This window comes from Canis lupus, chromosome 36 (assembly GCF_011100685.1).
Source record: "Canis lupus familiaris isolate Mischka breed German Shepherd chromosome 36, alternate assembly UU_Cfam_GSD_1.0, whole genome shotgun sequence".
Classification (NCBI taxonomy): Eukaryota; Metazoa; Chordata; class Mammalia; order Carnivora; family Canidae; genus Canis; species Canis lupus.
In genome coordinates, this window is record NC_049257.1 from 14,658,712 (window position 1) to 14,677,969 (window position 19,258).

The following is a 19,258-nucleotide window of genomic DNA, read 5'->3' on the forward strand; positions in this document are numbered from 1 at the left end:
TTATAACCTGTTTATTGTGAAAAGTTTTGTTGCAATAGTTAAAAATTAAACTCTAGGAAGTGCAGCATTGACTGACACCTACCCATAGTGGGTTTCCCAGCTACCTTTAAAGGCTTCAGACATGCAAACTCTGGCCTGTGGTATGATACAAGAAGTAAATATTAAAAGAAAAATCACATAAATAAAAGTCCATCAGCAAGGTTGGAGAAGGGATTGTTGAGGGGTTTTGTCTTCAGGTATAGGAGGAGTTGTGGGGTTAAGTTGTGTTTCTGCCTTTTTTTTTTTTTTTAAAGCAAAGTCCTGTGTTACCAAAAGCCCATGCTGTGTATTTTGTTTTTTGTGTGTTTCTAGTACTTTGAAGGATTGATAAATGAATTGGATATTTGTATGTGGGGATGTTAAAAGTTGTGGCTGCTCTCTTTGTGGAAGGGATAAATTCAAATGAAGTTAATGCACTTCTTTTCCTAGCTCAAAAGTCACTGTGATGTATATTTTTTTAATGAAATTTAGGAATAAAGTTGTTGTCACAATTATATAATTAGTTTCAAAATGCTGCTTCTTTTATCATTAGTCTAGTAACTGTTAAAACTGTTTTCTGCAAACTGCATTTTACAGAATTTAAACTCTGAAACTATCAACTTTTATAGTTAAACATTAAATAAACTATAACAGTTTGTTTTGTATTTTTAAAATTACTGTTGTATTAGTTATTCAACCTTTATTTTTGTTAAAAGCTAAATAATGAAGATAAATCAACTAAAATATACTTTTATTTTACCCATGGGGATATAGAATTTGTATTAGGAAAAACTGAGCAAAGAGTTTTAACAATACTGAGCTGCTTTAAGAATTTAGTCAGCAGTGATGATTTCCAGAAGGTTTGGAGATAAAATTCTAATGTAAATGTTTAATCATAATGCTTCAGATTACAATGTGTCTTTTGCCTCAGCAAACTTAAGGTTAGATTTGGAATTTGCATTATTGTCTACTGGAATGCTACCATTTGCTTTTTAATTCCTCCAAATTTCTCAGCATTGGGAACACTGTATTATATCCTGTGCTTGCCAGTTTTAATATAACACTTAACATTGTAAAGCCATATCGATGTTAATTGACTTGTAAAAGATTGTCTAGTTTTGGTTTCTTGTTTGGTTTCATTTTTATTTAAATTAGATATATTTAGGGAAAATGCACCAACTTGAAAGTTAGTCACTGAAAGTAATATATGGTTAGATAAAAATGTTCTGACCATTCAGTGGTTTGTATGTGTTAACAGGTAATACTAAATTCTCGAATTTTGGAGTGTTTTTAAATGCTTTATTTAGCCAGGAGAATATGTAAAATGTGAGTGCTTCATATGAACTGTGTAAATTACTTGTGTATTAAAATACTTTTAGTATCAATTTGCTTTTTCCATTTTCATTGCTTTCTAGGTTTCCTTCTCAAACATCTTTCCCAACCTAATACCAGTATTTTTTTCTCTTTAAGTGCTGTTTGATAATTTTTACATGGTTTCCCCCTCCATACCAAAATACCTTAGCCACACATTTTAGCTATGGATTTCTTATATTGGAAAATTACAGCAGTTCTGTTTCCACTGTTCTGAGTGCTCTGCACTCAGTTCTTTACACGCAGTTGTTTTGTGATTAATTTTGAAACTTTGGATAGCCCTTTTGTTTTTAATGTGCTTACTTCCAGTAGAAAGACCAGCCCAATTAAAGGTAATTAATCAAACTGCTTACATTGGAAGAAGACTAGTAATGTCTTTAATTTTTGTTTGTCACTCTGATAAGTTGGTTATAAACATTTATGAAATGAACCATTTTGTAGAAACATATTTCCTGTTTTGTAATGTGAAGATAGCTTCATCCAAAACTAGTAATCACCCCTAAATAATGTACAGTACTTTCTAAAAAAATTTAAAGAAAAAAATCTATGGCGGAGGTTTCCTGGCTTATATTATTAGTTCATCGAGCCTTTGCATCCAGTAATTTTTACTTTATTCATTTGAGAAAAGGAGAGAAAGACAGGGCAGGAGCAGAGAGAGAAGGACAAGCAGACTCCTCACTGAGCAGGGAGCCAGACATGGGGTTCAATCCCAGGACCCTGAGAGCATGACCTGAGCCAAAGTCAAGGGTTGACACTTAACTGACCAAGCCACCCAGGCACCCCAGCATCTGGGTAATTTTTAACATGGTGGCAAAAGAATTACCTAACAATTTAGTAGCCCTGTGAAAAAGGAAAAGAACTTTTATTTCACTATTAAACACAGTTACCAATGGGATATGTGAAAATTATTGTACAACTCAAAACTTTGAGTCCTATTGGCTGCCATCACCCTCACAGTCACCTGTGTATCAAACTGCTCATATAACTATTTGTAGAGAAATTACTTCAGGTAACTTAAAAACTAATTTGCACATGTCTAGCAAGTTACACTCTACAAAATAAACTTTAAAAAGTTATAAATTCTGTAATCCTGTTAGTAATAATATTGGTAATGTTTGAAACTAAAAGTTAAGTACTGAAGGGTAATTATGTACATTTCTGCTGAAGAGAGAACTTCTTCCAATGGAATATTACTCAACTATAAAAAGGAACAAAGAACTGATAATGGTACAACATGGATGAAACCTGAAAATAATTGAAAAAGGCCAGACACAAAAGGCCACAGTATGATTCCATATAATTATATGAAGTATCCAAAATAGGCAAATCCATAGAGACAGAGCCAATTAGTGGTTGCCAGAGGCTATGGAGAGAGAAGTAGGAAGTGACTGCTTAGGTTCAGGGTTTGCATTTGGAGCAGTGAAACATTCTGGAACTGGATCTGGTAATGGTTAATATTGTGACTAAATGCTACTGAAAACTTTTTTAAAGGCTAAAATTGCACTATGTTGTGTATGTTATCAATAAAGGAATTCAAATTATTAAACTTTGGTAGTGAAGAATCCATTAGATATACATAATTGCACTTAAAAGCAGATTTATTAAATTATAAGCATAAAATTGACTTAATTGTAGCTCATATTAGCTACAACTTAGTCCTCTCAATCTTAAAAATAAACTTTTTTCTACCATGTAAAACCTAGTCTTCCCTTAGACTTTTGAAAATTACTGTATTTTGATCCCTGAGAGTTATAAAAAGGAAGCTGGACTCCAGTGGTATCATTTGCCTGGTAACTGGGTCTTAATCCACCTCTGTCCACAAAAACTGGTCCACGGCCACCTCCGTGTCCTTCCTGTACAGCTTTTACAAGAGGATAAATATATTTATTTGTTGATTCAGACTCAAGTTCAATTACTTCTCTGGCATAATCTTGGAATTCCTTCTCCTTTTCAGCCACAAGTGCTTCAGCAAGTCTGTAATACTCTAATTCTGCTTGTTTTTCTTGCTTTGCATTAAATTTATTTTTGGCCTGTTTGGGAAAGAAAGAAAATGCAAGGTCATGGTGGTGAGATCAATTTTCTAAATATACATAGCATTTGAAGTTGCAGACATAATTTTCTAAACCTACTAGTAGGTGACAAGTTCTGACTTAACTACACTTGGCCCTTGAACAACATGGGGGTTAGGGATGCTAGCACCTGGTACAGTAAAGAATTCCTATATAATTTTTGACTTACCAAAACTTCTAAAAGCTTACTGCTGACCAGAAGCCTCACTGATAACATAAAGTTGACACAATTTGTATGCATATATGTGTTATATGCTGCATATACCTTTTTTTTTTTTTTTTTAATTTGGTGGGGCATATTTCTAGGCTCTGGTTGGCTCATCTGCAAGGTTTTCAAATGGTAGCAAATCTCCAGAAAACTTTCCAGTGTATGTGTGTAAAAAGAATCCATGTGTAAGTGGACTACCACAGTTCAAACCTGTGTTGTTCATGGGGCACCTGTATATACTATAATTTCAGAAATTCTCCCATGCTTCTCAGTCCTATGCTCAAAGCAGTGGCTCAGTGGCTATATTGCATATAGCCTTATGCAATGACATATCTTCAAACAATATAGCAGTGTAGTGAAAAGCATGAACTTTAGGTAAAAATCAACTGAATTTAGAATCCTGTTTCTAGGGGAACTTGGGTAGCTCAGGTAGGTTAAAGGGTCTGCCTTTGGCTCAGGTCATGATCCCACATCCTGGGATCAAGCCCCATGTTGTTGGGCTCCTTACTCAGTGGGGAGTCTGCTTCTCCCTCTCCTGCTCCCTCTGCTTGTGCTCTCTCTGTGTCAAATAAAATCTTAAAGAAGAATTCTGTTTCTACCATTTATACAAAGGTGTACTTTGGCAGGTATAGAAGACCTACTGATCACTGTCTCCAACCCATCCACTATTTTTTTTTTTTTAAGTACTTTCCACACCCAGTGTGGGGCTTGAACTCCTATGACCCTGAGATCAAGAGTGGCATGTTGTTCCAATTGAGCCAGTCAGGTGGCCTCCCCCGTCCCCAATTCTGAAGGAACGTACTCAAATCCACTGTTCTACGACAGTCCAATATACCATGTGATCCAGCCACATAAGATTAAGTTAGCAGTGAATATCTGAACTAAATTAAACCAATTGCATTTTCTTTTTCCAGGAATTTGAAGTTGTAGTAAGCGACATTTATCAATGTAGGCTGGTTGATCTGGAACTGGGTGGAGTAAGTACTCTTAAGCAATTTACCAAAAGCCAATTTACATCTCACAATTTTCTCTTATAACTCTATATTTGCAAAAACATTGTTTGTTTAACTAATTAGATAAGGTGATTTTAATGAAATCCAACTGACAACTTTTTGTCTTAGCATTTTAAGAAATGCTGTTTGTCAAAAATTGAGTGATTCTACTTATGAATCGATTTAATATTCATGAAAATATTTTCCTAAATCAGTAACCAACACATAAAATGGTAGCCCAAACCTGATAACTACCATACGTTGAAATTTATAAATAGAACAACCATAACAATATGAAATACCGTATTTTTATTAGTGCTACAATTCATAATTAAGGTTTTGAGAGACAGCAGGCATGAGTGGGGGGTGGGTATAGAGGGAGAGGGGAAAGCAGACTCACTGCTGAGCAGGAAGCCCTATGGGGGACTGGATTTCAGGACCCTGGGATCATGACCTGAGCTGAAGGCAAGATGTTTAAATGAGCCACCCAGGTGCCCCAAAGTTAAGGTTTATGTGCTTAAAAAAAAAACAAAAAACAAAGGCTATGTGCTATTTGTTGAATTGGTAATACAGTATCAGGAGTTAGAAAAAGTAGAAAATGACCTTCAAAAAGACTGAAAAAAAAGAAAAAGCTAAAACCACTCTCATAAAAGGTAAAATGCAGGAATTTGGGAACTTACAGAACAATTGGAATACGTCTGTTTGGTAGCAATTTGTGTAAGATATAAGGAAACAAGGGGAAACATTTGAAGTACAGAAAGGAAGTGACAGTGGAAGGGATGGATCACATAATGCCTCAATTTTGATATGCATTAAGCATAAATAGATTTATAAAGGAACTTCTCTTTTTTTCTCAGCAGAGAAATTTTTAGAGTTTTAAAAAGTTTTTATTCAAATTTAATTAACATGTATTATTGGCTTAAGAGGTAGAGGTCAGTGATTCATCAGTCTTATGTTATATAAGTCTTATGTTATATAAGTCTTATTCAAATTTAATTAACATGTATTATTGGCTTAAGAGGTAGAGGTCAGTGATTCATCAGTCTTATGTTATATAAGTCTTATGTTATATAAACACCCAGTGCTCATTACACCACATGCCCTCAATGTCCATCACCCAGTTACCCACCCCCCACCCCCTCCTCTCCAGCAACCCCTAGTTTGTTTCCTATGATTAAGAGTTTCTTATGGTGTGTCTTCCTCTCTTGATTTCATCTTGTTTTATCTTTTCCCCTCTTCTCCTATGATCCTCTATTTTGTTTCTTAAATTCCACAAATGAGTGAGATCTTATGATAATTGTCTTTCTCTGATTGACTTCTTTTGCTTAGCATAATATCTCTAGTGCATTCACATTGTTGCAAATGGCAAGATTTTATTTTTTGATGGCTGAGTAGTATTCCATTGTGTGTGTTATTCCGTTGTGTATGTATGTGTATATATATATATACATATATATATATTCCACATCTTTATCCATACATCTGTTGATGGACATCAACATACCCAGTAATGCAACTGCTAGGTCATAGGGTAGCTCTGTTTTCAACTTTTTGAGGAGTCTCCATACTGTTTTCTAGAGTGGCTGCACCAGCTTGTATTGCCACCAACAGTGTAAGAGGGTTCCCCTTTCTCTGCATTCTTGCCGACATCTGTCGTTTCTTGACTTGTTAATTTTAGCCATTCTGACTATTGTGGTATCTCACTGTGGTTTTGATTTGTATTTCTCTGATGCCGAGTGATCTTGAGCACTTTCTCATGTGTCTGTTGGCCATTTGTATATTTTCTTTGGAGAAATGTCTGTTTATGTATAAAGAAACTTTTAAAGTACTGTTTTAAATTCCTAAAAATTGTAACAGATGGGGGTAAAGTAATAAGCATCTTTAGAAGATTCTAGAGAGCTAATTATTTTGAATATTGGAAAATAAAAGGAAAGAATCAACTATTCTGTCTTTTCTTTAAAAGCTGAACCTAAAAAAAAAAAAAAAAAACTGAACCTCAAGGAAACCAAACTGGGTTTTTTTTTAATTTTTATTTATTTATGATAGTCACACACACACAGAGAGAGAGAGAGGCAGAGGCATAGGCAGAGGGAGAAGCAGGCTCCATGCACCGGGAGCCCGACGTGGGATTCGATCCCGGGTCTCCAGGATCGCGCCCTAGGCCAAAGGCAAGCACTAAACCGCTGCGCCACCCAGGAATCCCCAAAACCAAACTGTTGATCATGAAAAGTTCTTTGAAGACTTCAAATGAATATAAGAAGAAATGAGAGATTATCAATATCTTGTCACCTCATGAACCAAGAGATCTAAACAATAATCAAAGGCTGTTCATGTCACAGAAAGTGACAAGTCATTATGTGCCTTCTGATGCGAGTATACACCACCACATACGAGGAATTTTAACCAAAAAATTTGAATCTGTTTCTGACCTCAACTGGATTTTACCTGAAATGCAGGAAACATAATAAACTATACCACAAGGATTCAACCATAAAAGTCCAGACTATAGTAATTCCAAAAACAAGCAACCCTATAAGCCATTAAATCCCCAGCTCAAGTGGTGAAAACTTACAGGTCTGCTGGACAATGATGTTAGAATCCATTTAGATTGGGTAGCAAAGTAGCTAGAAATTTAAGGGGAGATTCTGGGAGTGAGATGGGCATAGAAGGGCTGAAATCATAAACTCTATGGACATCTTTGACTCACATTGATAAACTACACGTTCACACAGGAGACCCCAGGGAGCTTAGCAAAAATTAAAAGTCTGGAGGAGATTGTGAATTTGATGTTCTTAGGAATAACATCTTCACCAATAAAAAAAAAAAAAAAAAAAAAAAAGGAATAACATCTTCAACCCACACACAGCTTGTGTAGCAGGGGTAAAAGTATTATTGGCTTAACATCACTGAATTAAACTTAAACTCCACCCACATTATTGGTTGACTGTCAAACTATCAATCTGCTGAAAGCCACAAATAAAGAGAAATTTTTGAAACCAGCAAGAGGAAAATAATAGATTTAGGGGACCAAAAATATGATTAACAGCAGATTTCTAATTATAAACAATGAAAGTTAGAAGACCATAGAACAATATATTAAGAGGGCTGGGGAAAAATGGTATCCAGTAATTTTATACCCAATTAAATGAAGACAAAGACATTTCCACAAACACATAAAAAACGGAAATAATGTGGGATGCCTGGGTAGCTCAGTGGTTGAGTGTCTGCCTTTGGTTTAGGTCATGATCCCGGACACCCGGGATCGAGTCCCACATTGGGCTTCCTAAATGGAGCGTGCTTCTCCCTCTGCCTGTGTCTCTGCCTCTCTCTGTCTCTCATGAATAAATAAATAAAATGTTTTTTAAAAATGGAAATAATTTATTGCTAGCCCACCTATGCTATAATACATGCTAAAGGAGTCTTCAGATTGAATAGACATGGCCAATAAACATGAAAAGATGCTCAACATCACTAATTATTAGGGAAATACAAATGAAAACCACAAGAGAAATCCTCTTCAAGCCTATTGCTATGGCTATTATAAATAAACAACAAAACCATTAACGACAAATCTAGAACACAACAAATGTTGAGAATTTGGAAAAATTGGAACCTTAAATATTACTGTTTGGGATGTTAAATGACAGAGTGTTCAAGAGAAAACAGTATGGTTATTTAAGGGGGCACCTGGGTGGCTTGGTTAAGCATCTGACTCTTGATTTCAGCTCAGGTCATGATCTCAGGATCCTGGGATCCAACCCTGGATAGGGCTCTGTACTTAGTGCCTCCTGACCCTTCCCCCACTTGCACACTCTCTGTCCTGCCCCCTGCTTCCTCTTTCTCACTCTCAAAATAAGCTAAAATCTGGGGCAGCTGGGTGGCCCAGTTAAGTATCTGCCTTTGGCTCAGGTCATGATCCCAGGGTCCTGGGATCGAACCTAGCTTCAGGCTCCCTGCTCAGTGGGGAGTCTGCTTCTCTCTCCCTCTGCCTCTGCCTGCTGCTCCCTCTGCTTGTGTGCTCGCTCGCTCTCTCAAATAAATAAGTAAAATGTTAAATAAATAAATAATAAATAAATAAATAAATAAATAAATAAATAAATAAATAAAATCTTTTAAAAAGAATAGTTCAGTGGTTCTTTAAAAAGTTAAACCTGGGATCCCTGGGTGGCGCAGCGGTTTGGCGCCTGCCTTTGGCCCAGGGCGCGATCCTGGAGACCCGGGATCGAATCCCACGTCGGGCTTCCGGTGCATGGAGCCTGCTTCTCCCTCTGCCTGTGTCTCTGCCTCTCTCTCTCTCTCTCACTGTGTGCCTATCATAAATAAATAAAAAAAAAATTAAAAAAAAAAAAAAATTAAAAAAATTAAAAAAATAAAAATAAAATAAAAATAAAAATAAAAAGTTAAACCTAGGGGATCCCTGGGTGGCTCAGCAGTTTGGCACCTGCCTTCAGCCCAGGGCATGATCCTGGAGTCCCGGGATCGAGTCCCACATCGGGCTCCCTTCGTGAAGCCTGCTTCTTCCTCTGCCTGTGTTTCTGCCTCTCTCTATCTGTGTCTCTCATGAATAAATAAATAAAATCTTAAAAAAAAAGTTAAAACTTAGAATTACCATATGATCTGGCATTCTATTTCTGTGTATATAGACAAAAGAACTGAAAGCAGGACTCAACAGATATTTGTATACCAATATCCACAGAAGCATTATTGCCAAAAGATGGAAACAACCCAAATGTCCACTGATGGATGTGTGTATAAACAAATGTGGTATATACATACAATAGAATATTATTCAGCCTTAATAAAAAAAAAGGAAACTCTGACATACACTGCAACAGAGATGAATCTTGAAGATATTATGCTAAGTAAAATAATATAGATACAAAAGGACAAATATATGATTCCATTAATATGAGGTACCTGGAATATTCTTTTTTTTTTTTAAAGGTTTTTATTTATTTAATCGAGAGAGAGAGACAGAGACAGAGACAGAAGCAGAGACACAGGCAGAGGGAGAAGCAGGCTCCATGCAGGGAGCCCGACGTGGGACTTGATCCAGGGTCTCCAGGATCACGCCCTGGGCTGTTGGCTGCGCTAAACTGCTGAGCCACCCGGGCTGCCCTGGAATATTCAAATTCATAGAGACAGTAAGTAGAATATGATCAGGGGCTGGGAGAAAGGGGGAAGGAATGAAAAGGAACAGAATTTCAGTGTACATGATTAAAAAGGTTTGGAGATGGGTAGTGGTAATAGTAAATGCACTTAATGGCCCTGAAGTGGTACCGTGAAAAACGGTAAATTTTATGTTACATATATTCCACCACGTTGAAACACAATAATAAGAAAACAACCCAGGGGCGCCTGGGTGGTTCAGTCAGTTAAGTGTCTTAGGAGCCTAAGTCAGTTAAGTCAGTTAAGTGTCTTAGGAACCTTAGGCTCCTGTCAGGATTCTAGGATCCTGGGATCAAGGACCAAGTTGGGCTCCCTGCTCAAGGGGGGGCCTGCTTCTCCTCTCCCTCTGCTGCTCCCTCTGCTTGTGCTCTCTCCCACTCGTCTCTCAAATAAATAAAATCTTAAAAAAAAAAAACTCAGTTGAATAATTGGCAAAAGATTTGAATACATATCTCCTAAAAGAAGGCACACAAATATCAATAAAGGACATGAAAGGACATATCGTTAGTCATTAGGAAAATGCAAAACAATACAAGAAATCACTACACTAGAAATAGTTAAAAGATCACAAACACAAGGATGATGAGGATGTGGAACAACTTGTCCTCGCATACGTTGCTGCTAGGAATGGAAAATGGTATAGCCATTTTGGAAAAATAGTTTTAAGTCATAAATGATTGCACACCAGGTCCTCTATACATGTTCTAAAATCTCTGGCACCCCTATTCACCCCAACTCTGAAACCTATGAGATCCTAATCAACATTATCTCTGGGCTATAGTTATAAAGAGGGGGAAAAGTAAAAGGAAGAAGGTAAGCATCATGGCCTACCATATGCATTTGCATTTTTTTTAATATTTACTAAAGCCTAATAGACACTGAAAAAGGATAAATATTTGTGCAAAAGACATAAACCTAGTATTGGAACTTCATACAGATAAAAAGATAAATGAACTCTTCATATTTTTAATATATTTTATTGTGTCATAACTATAACGATCATCTGATCTGATTTGACAAAGGAAACCACCTGGGAAACAAAACCAGCATAAACTCTACATTACATATTTATTGTTAAAATAAGTATAAATATTTAAGAATAATTACCATTTGCTGAATATGGGCATCTCGAACTTCTCGATGTTTTTTATCAGCTTTGCGTTTTTTCTCCTTTTCATGCTCCTGGAAAATCTGATCTGCTTTCATGATAGCCAGCAATTGTTCTTTAGCCTCTAGTTTTCTCTGTCTTTCTTCTTCCTCTTTATTTTTCATCTAGGTGTTAAAGGGCAAAGGGAAAAAAAATTTTTTTATCAACCACTGCTCTCTAATAAAGCATAGTTAGAAAGCTCCAAGCAGAAAGCCAGGAGCAATGCAAAGCAGAAAATTACATACCCCTGGGCTGATTCCCACATGTCCAGTTTACTTTGGTTTTGTTTTATTTCTAGACCAACAGGTAACATACAATGAAACCTGAGTGATACTGGTTTAAAAAATAAATATAGGAGCAGAATAGCAGGATCTTTCCAAGGTAAAAAATGAATTGCGACAATGTTTATAAACTATCTAACTTAAATGTTATGATGGCCAATTATGTAGGATATAAGGATTATCTGAAGGATTAAGAAATAAGGAAATGCAATGGGGTAATTTTTATTTGATTGGTCTTAAAAAACATTGAAATGTATACTAAGTGAATAACAATTTTTGCATTTTAGATGGCTCTGAAACAGAAGAGATTATTATTTTGCATCTATCAATATCTTACTTATAATTGACTATCATGTGATCTGCTAGAAAGTAAACATGGTCTAGTTTCAAGAATATAGGAAGATAATTCATACGTTGTTTCCCAAATCTTTTCTAGGTTTTTATCCAGCAGAGGGAGTGGAAACTACAATGGAAAGGACTTAAATTTGTTTTTTTTTTTATTTTTATTCATCATAATTGAATTGCTTACCACAACAGCTCTATATTCTGCAATTGCTTTTAATTCTGCTTTGTTTTTTTCATATTTTTCCTTTTCTCTTTTTTCCCATTCAGCCTCAGCCTCTGCAATATCTCTAGCAATAATCAAATCTTCATTGTCAAGTTTCTCTTTTATTAGCTCACTCAGGAAGTTATTTATTCTTTCTCTCCTTTCTTCCATTAGCCTATAACAAAATAACCATCACTTGTTAAATCTTCATGAATAGATTTATTTTGGAGCGAATATAATTTCATTAGAAATTGGATCTTTTATACTCTTTTACAAGACTAAAAGGAGCCCCACTGCTCTTTCTATGTACTGATTAAGTGGAAACTATTTTTAATACTTTGTTTAGAATAAAGTATCTTTTAAAAATCCAAAGGGAGTAATGCATATAATATCTTCTGTATGTATGTGCACATGTGCACGTGTATGTGAAGAAATAAAGTATTAAAATTCTCACAGTGAAAAAATTTTCAAAGTACTTTGTCAGATACCCTCCTTACTCTATCATTGGAGGCTTAGGTTATAAAATAAATCAAAGGCCTTTCTTTCAATGAAATCTCAAAATATCAAGTAAAAGTTATCAAAATCCTGAATAAATCCATCCTCTTACTATATAGCCTGTTTACAACTTATTAATAGCACTTTATTGACTTCATCTATTTATATGAAGGTAGACAACTATGTTTTTACACTATGAGATTCCTGAGGTCAGAGAATGGGTAAGTCCTCTCTCTAGTTCAGAGCCAAGCATGGTGCCTGACACATAACAATAACTAGGTTATTTGTTAAAAGAATAGGGGCATTTTCGTTTAGAGTAGGGCAAAAAATACTTTTAAATTTAGATGCGACAGATTCATTAATTTATTGAGTGAATTTGTAAAGCAATGTGGGAGAAACGATAAGAAAGGACACAGTGCATATACCAAGGAAATCACAGTCTAAAGTGGAGAAGAGACATTTATGCAAATAACTATAAACACCAAAGGGTGATATATGCCATGAGAAAGCTAGAAAGTGATATAGGCAGATGAGAAAAAAGGAAAGCTTCATGGGAAAGGTGACATTGCATCTAGACTTTCAACAATATTCCTAAACACTTTACTGATTGCCAGCTATGTTCCAGACACTATTCCAGGTGCTGGGGACACAACAGTAAACAAAAACATTAAAGATCTGTTCTTCTAGAACACTCTAGCTGGGGTACAGTGATAGTGAACAAAATAAATAGTTAAAATAGTGCTATCTCTCGAAATGAGGAAAAAGAAAGCAATTAAGTGGATAAGCAATGTGGGGGCGGGGGGTGGAGCTGTAATTTTAATTAAGGTAGTCAGTGAAAACCTGAATGAGAAGACAACATCTGAGTAATGATCCTTTTGAAAGAGTTTAGGGAAGTCAGCATTCCCCAGAGAGGATCCAGTGTGAGTGATGAAGAGGCAAAGGAAAGAATAGTACAAGATGAAGTCTCAGAGGTGAGGCTGGGGTCAGCTGGCAATTAGGATGGTGGAGAGCCTTATGGGCCTTAGTATATACTCTACATGTGATATAAAGCCATTGGAATGTTCTGCACAAGGAAAAAGTAGGATCTAGACAGAAACACAATGTGCTGCAATTGGCCCCCTCTCCTCTCCTACCTCATCCCAAACTTCTAAGGTAAGAAATGACCTCCATATCTGATGGACATTTCATTTTTAAAATCTCACTTATGGGTGCCTGGGTTGTGCAATTGGTTGAGTGTCTGACTCCTGGTTTCCACTCCGGTTATGATCTCAGGGTTGTGAGATCGAGCCTCCCGTTGGGATCCATGCTCAGTGCAGAGTCTGCTTAAGACTCACTCTCCCTCTGTCCTCCCCCTCCCACTCTCTGTCTCTAAAATAAATAATAAATAAATCCTTAAAAAATAAAATTTCATTTAATCCCTCTATTGATGTAATACCAATGACTGCTCTCTTCTTATTGAGACTCTCCTTTCTTGTTTCTCTGATTTTCTTCCAATTTCTGGAAACTATTCTTTGATCTTCACATGATCTTTTCTCCATTTGACCCTTAAATATGGGCTTCCCAAGGGACTATGCCACTTTCATTTCTTACCTACTCACCATAGGTGAGGTCACCTGTGTCCACTGTTCTAACTACCTACCATCTATATATCGATGGCTCACAAAGGCATCTCCAGCTCATATCCCTCTCCTATAGCAGAGATTTCACTATTTCCAACCATCAACCAGATAGACGTTCTTGATATTCCAAGGGAACCCTAACTTTGAAGTCACATCACTAATTGCCGAGTTATATATAATGACTTTTTCTTAAAAAACTATTCTCATATCACTTCTGATTTATAATAATTTCAAATAGTACTTTATTAATTACATCAATTTTTTTAATATTTATTTATTTATTTATTTATGACAGTCACACACAGAGAGAGAGAGAGAGAGGCAGAGACACAGGCAGAGGGAGAAGCAGGCTCCATGCACCGGGAGCCTGACATGGGTCTCGATCCCGGGTCTCCAGGATCGCGCCCTGGGCCAAAGGCAGGCGCCAAACCGCTGCACCACCCAGGGATCCCCTAATTACATCAATTATTTTTAAAAGGTTACCTGTGTGTTTCAGCTTCTTTTTCTTTCCCCATTTGTATAAGACGCTTTTTTGCTTTGATAAATTTCCTAATCTTTTCATCTTCCTCCTCTTGCTGCTGCAGTTCTACGGCTTTGATGATATTCTTATCATTCATATGTTCCTTGGGGGGAAAATTATGTATTATCCTATTACAAAGAAAAATATCTTTTGACATACGAGTATCTAACAAGAACCTGTCAAATGGTCATAGCTTCTGACTCAGTTATTTCTCTCTTGGGAATTTATACCAAAGAAACAATCAGAGATACACATTAAGCTTTATGTACCATGTACTTTATCTCAAAGTTATTTATTAGAGTGAAAAAATGGAAACAACCTCTAAATCTCTAATAATGAAGAAACAGTTAAATTATACTCTCAATGATATGGGAAGATACAAATAATATAATGGGGAAGTGGGGGTGGAAGGAGAATATAAAACACTACATAATAGCATATTTCAGTTTTGCAAACATATAGGGACAAGTTTATAATGTATATACTACTAGAAGAAATGTATCAAATGTTAACAGTTATCTCTAGGGTATGAGATTATATATGTGACTTTTCATCTTAATGCTTTCCTGTATTTCAAATATTTCATTTCTTTAAAAAATGTAATTAAAAATAATTCTAGGGGGAACGTTGGTGGATCAGTTAGGCAGCCAACTCTTGGTTTCAGCTGGGGTCATGATCTCAGGGTCCTGGGATGCAGCTCCAGGTTGGGCTCCCTGCTCAGCAGGGAGTCTGTTTCTCCCTCTGCCCCTCCATTCTCTCTCTCTCTCTCTCTGTTTCATAAATAAATAAAATCTTTAAAAATAAACAAATCTTAAAAAATACTATAATCATAAAAAATACATTAAGTGTTTTCATTGATTTTCATTTACTGTTTAATTAATATAGTTATATGGTACACAGTATAAAATGTCCTTCCTTCCCCCATCCAATGTCTGCCTATATTCCTAATTCCCCCACCAGACTTGATCACTGTGAATCAAGTTTCTCGTCTAGACTTTCTTTTCCCACATACACAAAAAAAGATATAGATACATATTCTAACAGAAAATTTTAATATGGTTCATTATTTTTCAAGACAAAAAATAAAAATTTGTTCATATCAGCATATATCCACGTCCCCATTCTGAATTTGTTATCATAAAAATAGGTGCCTTTGAACACAATAGGCTGGATATATAGATATATTAGTGTATTCAGTTACTAGAAGTAGAAACCAATTCAAGGTGAAAGATGCAATGTTTAATCTTCCCATATATTTATAACTCAGGGTTTACTATTGCCTAGCATTCTTAAATACTCTCCTATTTTATGTCTATTACTTTGAAAAGCCCATAATCTGGTTAAGAGAAACATTAGTCAACACGAAAACCTAATGCCAATGTCAAACTGTTAAAAGTGACTAATTTTGGATGATTTCTTTTCCTGATTTTTTCTACGTTTATTGTAATGTTTATACAGATTTGTTTTTGTTTTTGTTTTAATTTTTTTTATTTACTTATTTATGATAGAGAGAGAGAGAGAGGCAGAGACACAGGCAGAGAGAGAAGCAGGCTCCATGCACCGGGAGCCCAATGTGGGATTTGATCCCGGGTCTCCAGGATCGCGCCCTGGACCAAAGGCAGGCACTAAACCGCTGCGCCACCCAGGGATCCCCAGATTTGTTTTATAATAGGAAAGAACAGACTTAATTAACACAAAGTCAATTCTCATCTTTAGAAGTTGAAAGCCTCAGCTCAAGGTTACATAGCTAGTTAGTGGCAGAGTTAGCATTCAAAGGTCTGTCCCATTCCAAAGTGTCTTGGAGAGACAAAAATATTGCATCCATGAAATAAGAATAAGATTTTAGGCTAAAAGGAACAATAACATTACAGGTAAAACTCTTACAAATTAAGACTTTTTTGGTAGCTAAATTTATTTTTTTAAGATTTATTTATTTATTTGAGAGATTGTGAGTGAGGGGAGGGGGGGAGGAGCAGAGGGAGAGGAAGAGAGAAAATCTCAAGCAGACTGCACTGACTTGGGGTTCAATCCCATGACCCTGAGATCACGACCTGAGCTGAAATCAAGAGCCATATGTTTAACCGACTGAGCCTCCCAGGTACCCCTTGGTAGCTAAATTTAAAATTCAATACAAAGTTTAAAAGACAAAGTTGAGAGTAACTCTCAAAGTCAAATAAAACCCCAAAATGGCAGGAACAATTAATTGCCTACCCAAGATTCTTTCTTCTTTTCTGCATTAGTAACAAGACCTAGATTTTGTTCACAGTGGAAACATGCTCATCAAAAAAGACTATATTTCCAAGCTTTCTTTTCAGCTAAGTGTTACTAATTATGACCAACGAGATTAAATTTCTCTTTTAATTTTTATTTATTTTATGATAGTCACAGAGAGAGAGAGAGAGAGAGAGAGAGAGAGAGGCAGAGACACAGGCAGAGGGAGAAGCAGGCTCCATGCACCGGGAGCCCGACATGGGATTCGATCCCGGGTCTCCAGGATCGTGCCCTGGCCCAAAGGCAGGCGCCAAACTGCTGCGCCACCCAGGGATCCCTGACCAATGAGATTCAGTGGGAAACTTCTGAAATATTCTTTAGAAGGAGAATAGATAGTTGGGCATCCTTTTTTGTCCTTCATCTTTTTTTCCTTCTTGCTGCCTGGAATGTGGATATGAGTGGAGGAGCTCCAACAACCATTCAGGGTCATGGGGCAACTTTGAGGACAGAAGCCATCTACGTTCCAAGAATAGCAAAGCAAAACAAGAAGAGCTGTTTCAGTCCGTATTGATTCTGAAGTTGCCATATCAGCTTTGGAATGACTACTTCTGTGCTTCAAAGTTTTAATTTCTTTAAGGTATTATTATCTTTGAATTTCCCTTAAAATGAGGAAGTTTTTGGTTTTTTTTAAATTACGACATCAATTCAGAAAGTCCAATGTGTATCAGAGGGGTTCTAGAACAGAAGAGACAAAATGGAAGACTATACAAGAAATAAAGTAAGATGGGGCAGCCTGGCTGGCTCAGCCGTTTAGCGCCGCCTTCAGCCCAGGGCCTGATCCTGGAGACCCGGGATCGAGTCCCGTGTTGGGGTCTCTATATGGAGCCTGCTTCTCCCTCTGCCTGTATCTCTGCCTCCCTCCCTCTCTCTCTCTCTCTCTCTCTCTCCCTCTCTCTCTCTCTGTGTCTCTCATTAATAAATAAAATCTTAAAAAAAAAAAAAAAGAAAGTAAGAAGGGACGCCTGGGTGGCTCAGCAGTTGAGCGCCTGCCTTTGGCTCAGGGCGTGATCTCACGGTGTCAGAATCGAGTCCCACATTGGGCTCCCTGCATGGAGCCTGCTTCTCCCTCTGCCTATGTCTCTCCCTCTCTCTGTGTGTCTCTCATGAATAAATAAATAACATCTTTAAAAAAAAAAAAAGTTTCCAGAATGAAAGGAATATACCTCTCCAGATTGAATGCATCAACTGAGTGCTCAGCAAAATAATAAAAAAGAACTATATCAAAGTATGTCATGTAAAATAAAGACCCAGAAATCTTTCATAAAGAGAGGGAAAGAAAAATAAAATACAACAGGTCACATAAGTAGGCTAAAGACCCTAAATGGCAACATATTTCTCAATAGCATTACTGGAAGTCATGAAACTATGAATACAAAATTCTGAATTCTGAACTAGAATTCTGTATCTAGTCAAACCATAAAGCAAATATGACTTTAAATGATAATCTTTTCAAGTAAGAATTTTAAAAGTTAACCTTTACCCCTTCTTAGAAAGTTACTCGAAAGGGTGCCTGGGTGACTCCGTGGGTTAAGCAGCTGCCTTTGGCTCAAGTCATGATCCTGGGGTCCTGGGATGGAGCTGCAAATCAAGTGGGGCTCCATGCTCAGTGGGGAGTCTGCTTCTCCCTTTGCCTCTCCCCCTCCCCTGCTCATGTTCACTCACTCTCTTAAATAAATAAATAAATAAAATCTTTAAAAAAAAGTTACTTAAAGATGTATCTCAGTAAGATGAAGAAGTAAGCCAAGGAAAAGGAAGACATGTGATTCAGGAAATGGGAACTGCAGCCCAGGAAAGTGAGCCAGGGAAGTTTCAGAGTGACATCTGTGCAGGAGGCCTAGAGGATAAGCAGTCCAGAAGTAAGAGAAGGATAGAGGACTTGGATGGAGGAGCTCTAAGAAAACCATTTAATATAGATACTTTAATATTAGATGAATATTCATTGTTTAAGATTATTTATTGAGACAGAGTGCACACACAAGTGAGGTGGAGGGGCAGAGGGAAAAGGAGGATCAAACTCCCTGAAGAATTCCTTAGATGAATATTTGAAAACTAATATCAATATACATTTGACAGAACTTATAGAACATATGGAAAAAAACAGGTATATAAGCATCAAAGCAAATACACAGACAACTATTTTAATCATAAAAAAACATTTATGCAAGCAAAGAAATATAATCATAGTATATGACTTGGCTCTTCAGAGAATATTTATATAATAATAATGATTTAGCTAAAATTGTGACATAATTATTTTAGGGAAAGGGGAGAATGGCCAGATGGACAGAAAATGTCTAAGTTGATAAATCAAGATACGTATCTTTAGAACTTGATATGTATTTTTAAAATATACAGATTATTTAGAATATAATTTCATATCAGAACAAACAGCAAAAAGAACCTGGAAGTGGATGTCCTCATGAAGCTACTCTTCTTTTAAGCCTCTGGCAGTGTTTGATGTTTTAATTCTGTGCATGTATTACTTAAGAATAAAAACTAATCTTAAAGAAAAGAATGTAAAAAATTATAAGATAAAGTGAGTTGCAATAGG

At 36.5% G+C, this 19,258-nt stretch overlaps 1 protein-coding gene across 2 annotated transcripts in view; it reads right to left on the bottom strand.

The window, feature by feature from the left end:
- Positions 1–237: 237 nt before the first annotated feature.
- CCDC173 (coiled-coil domain containing 173) overlaps positions 238–19,258 on the bottom strand; it is a 41,485-nt gene continuing 22,464 nt past the window's right edge. For both annotated transcript variants that reach the window (XM_038584770.1, XM_038584771.1), the window contains 4 exons: positions 14,400–14,539; positions 11,785–11,977; positions 10,935–11,099; positions 238–3,419 (listed from right to left, as the gene is read on the bottom strand). In XM_038584770.1, coding sequence (XP_038440698.1) covers positions 3,075–3,419; positions 10,935–11,099; positions 11,785–11,977; positions 14,400–14,539 — 843 coding nt within the window. In that variant the 3' untranslated portion in view covers positions 238–3,074. The remainder of the gene's footprint in view (positions 3,420–10,934; positions 11,100–11,784; positions 11,978–14,399; positions 14,540–19,258) is intronic.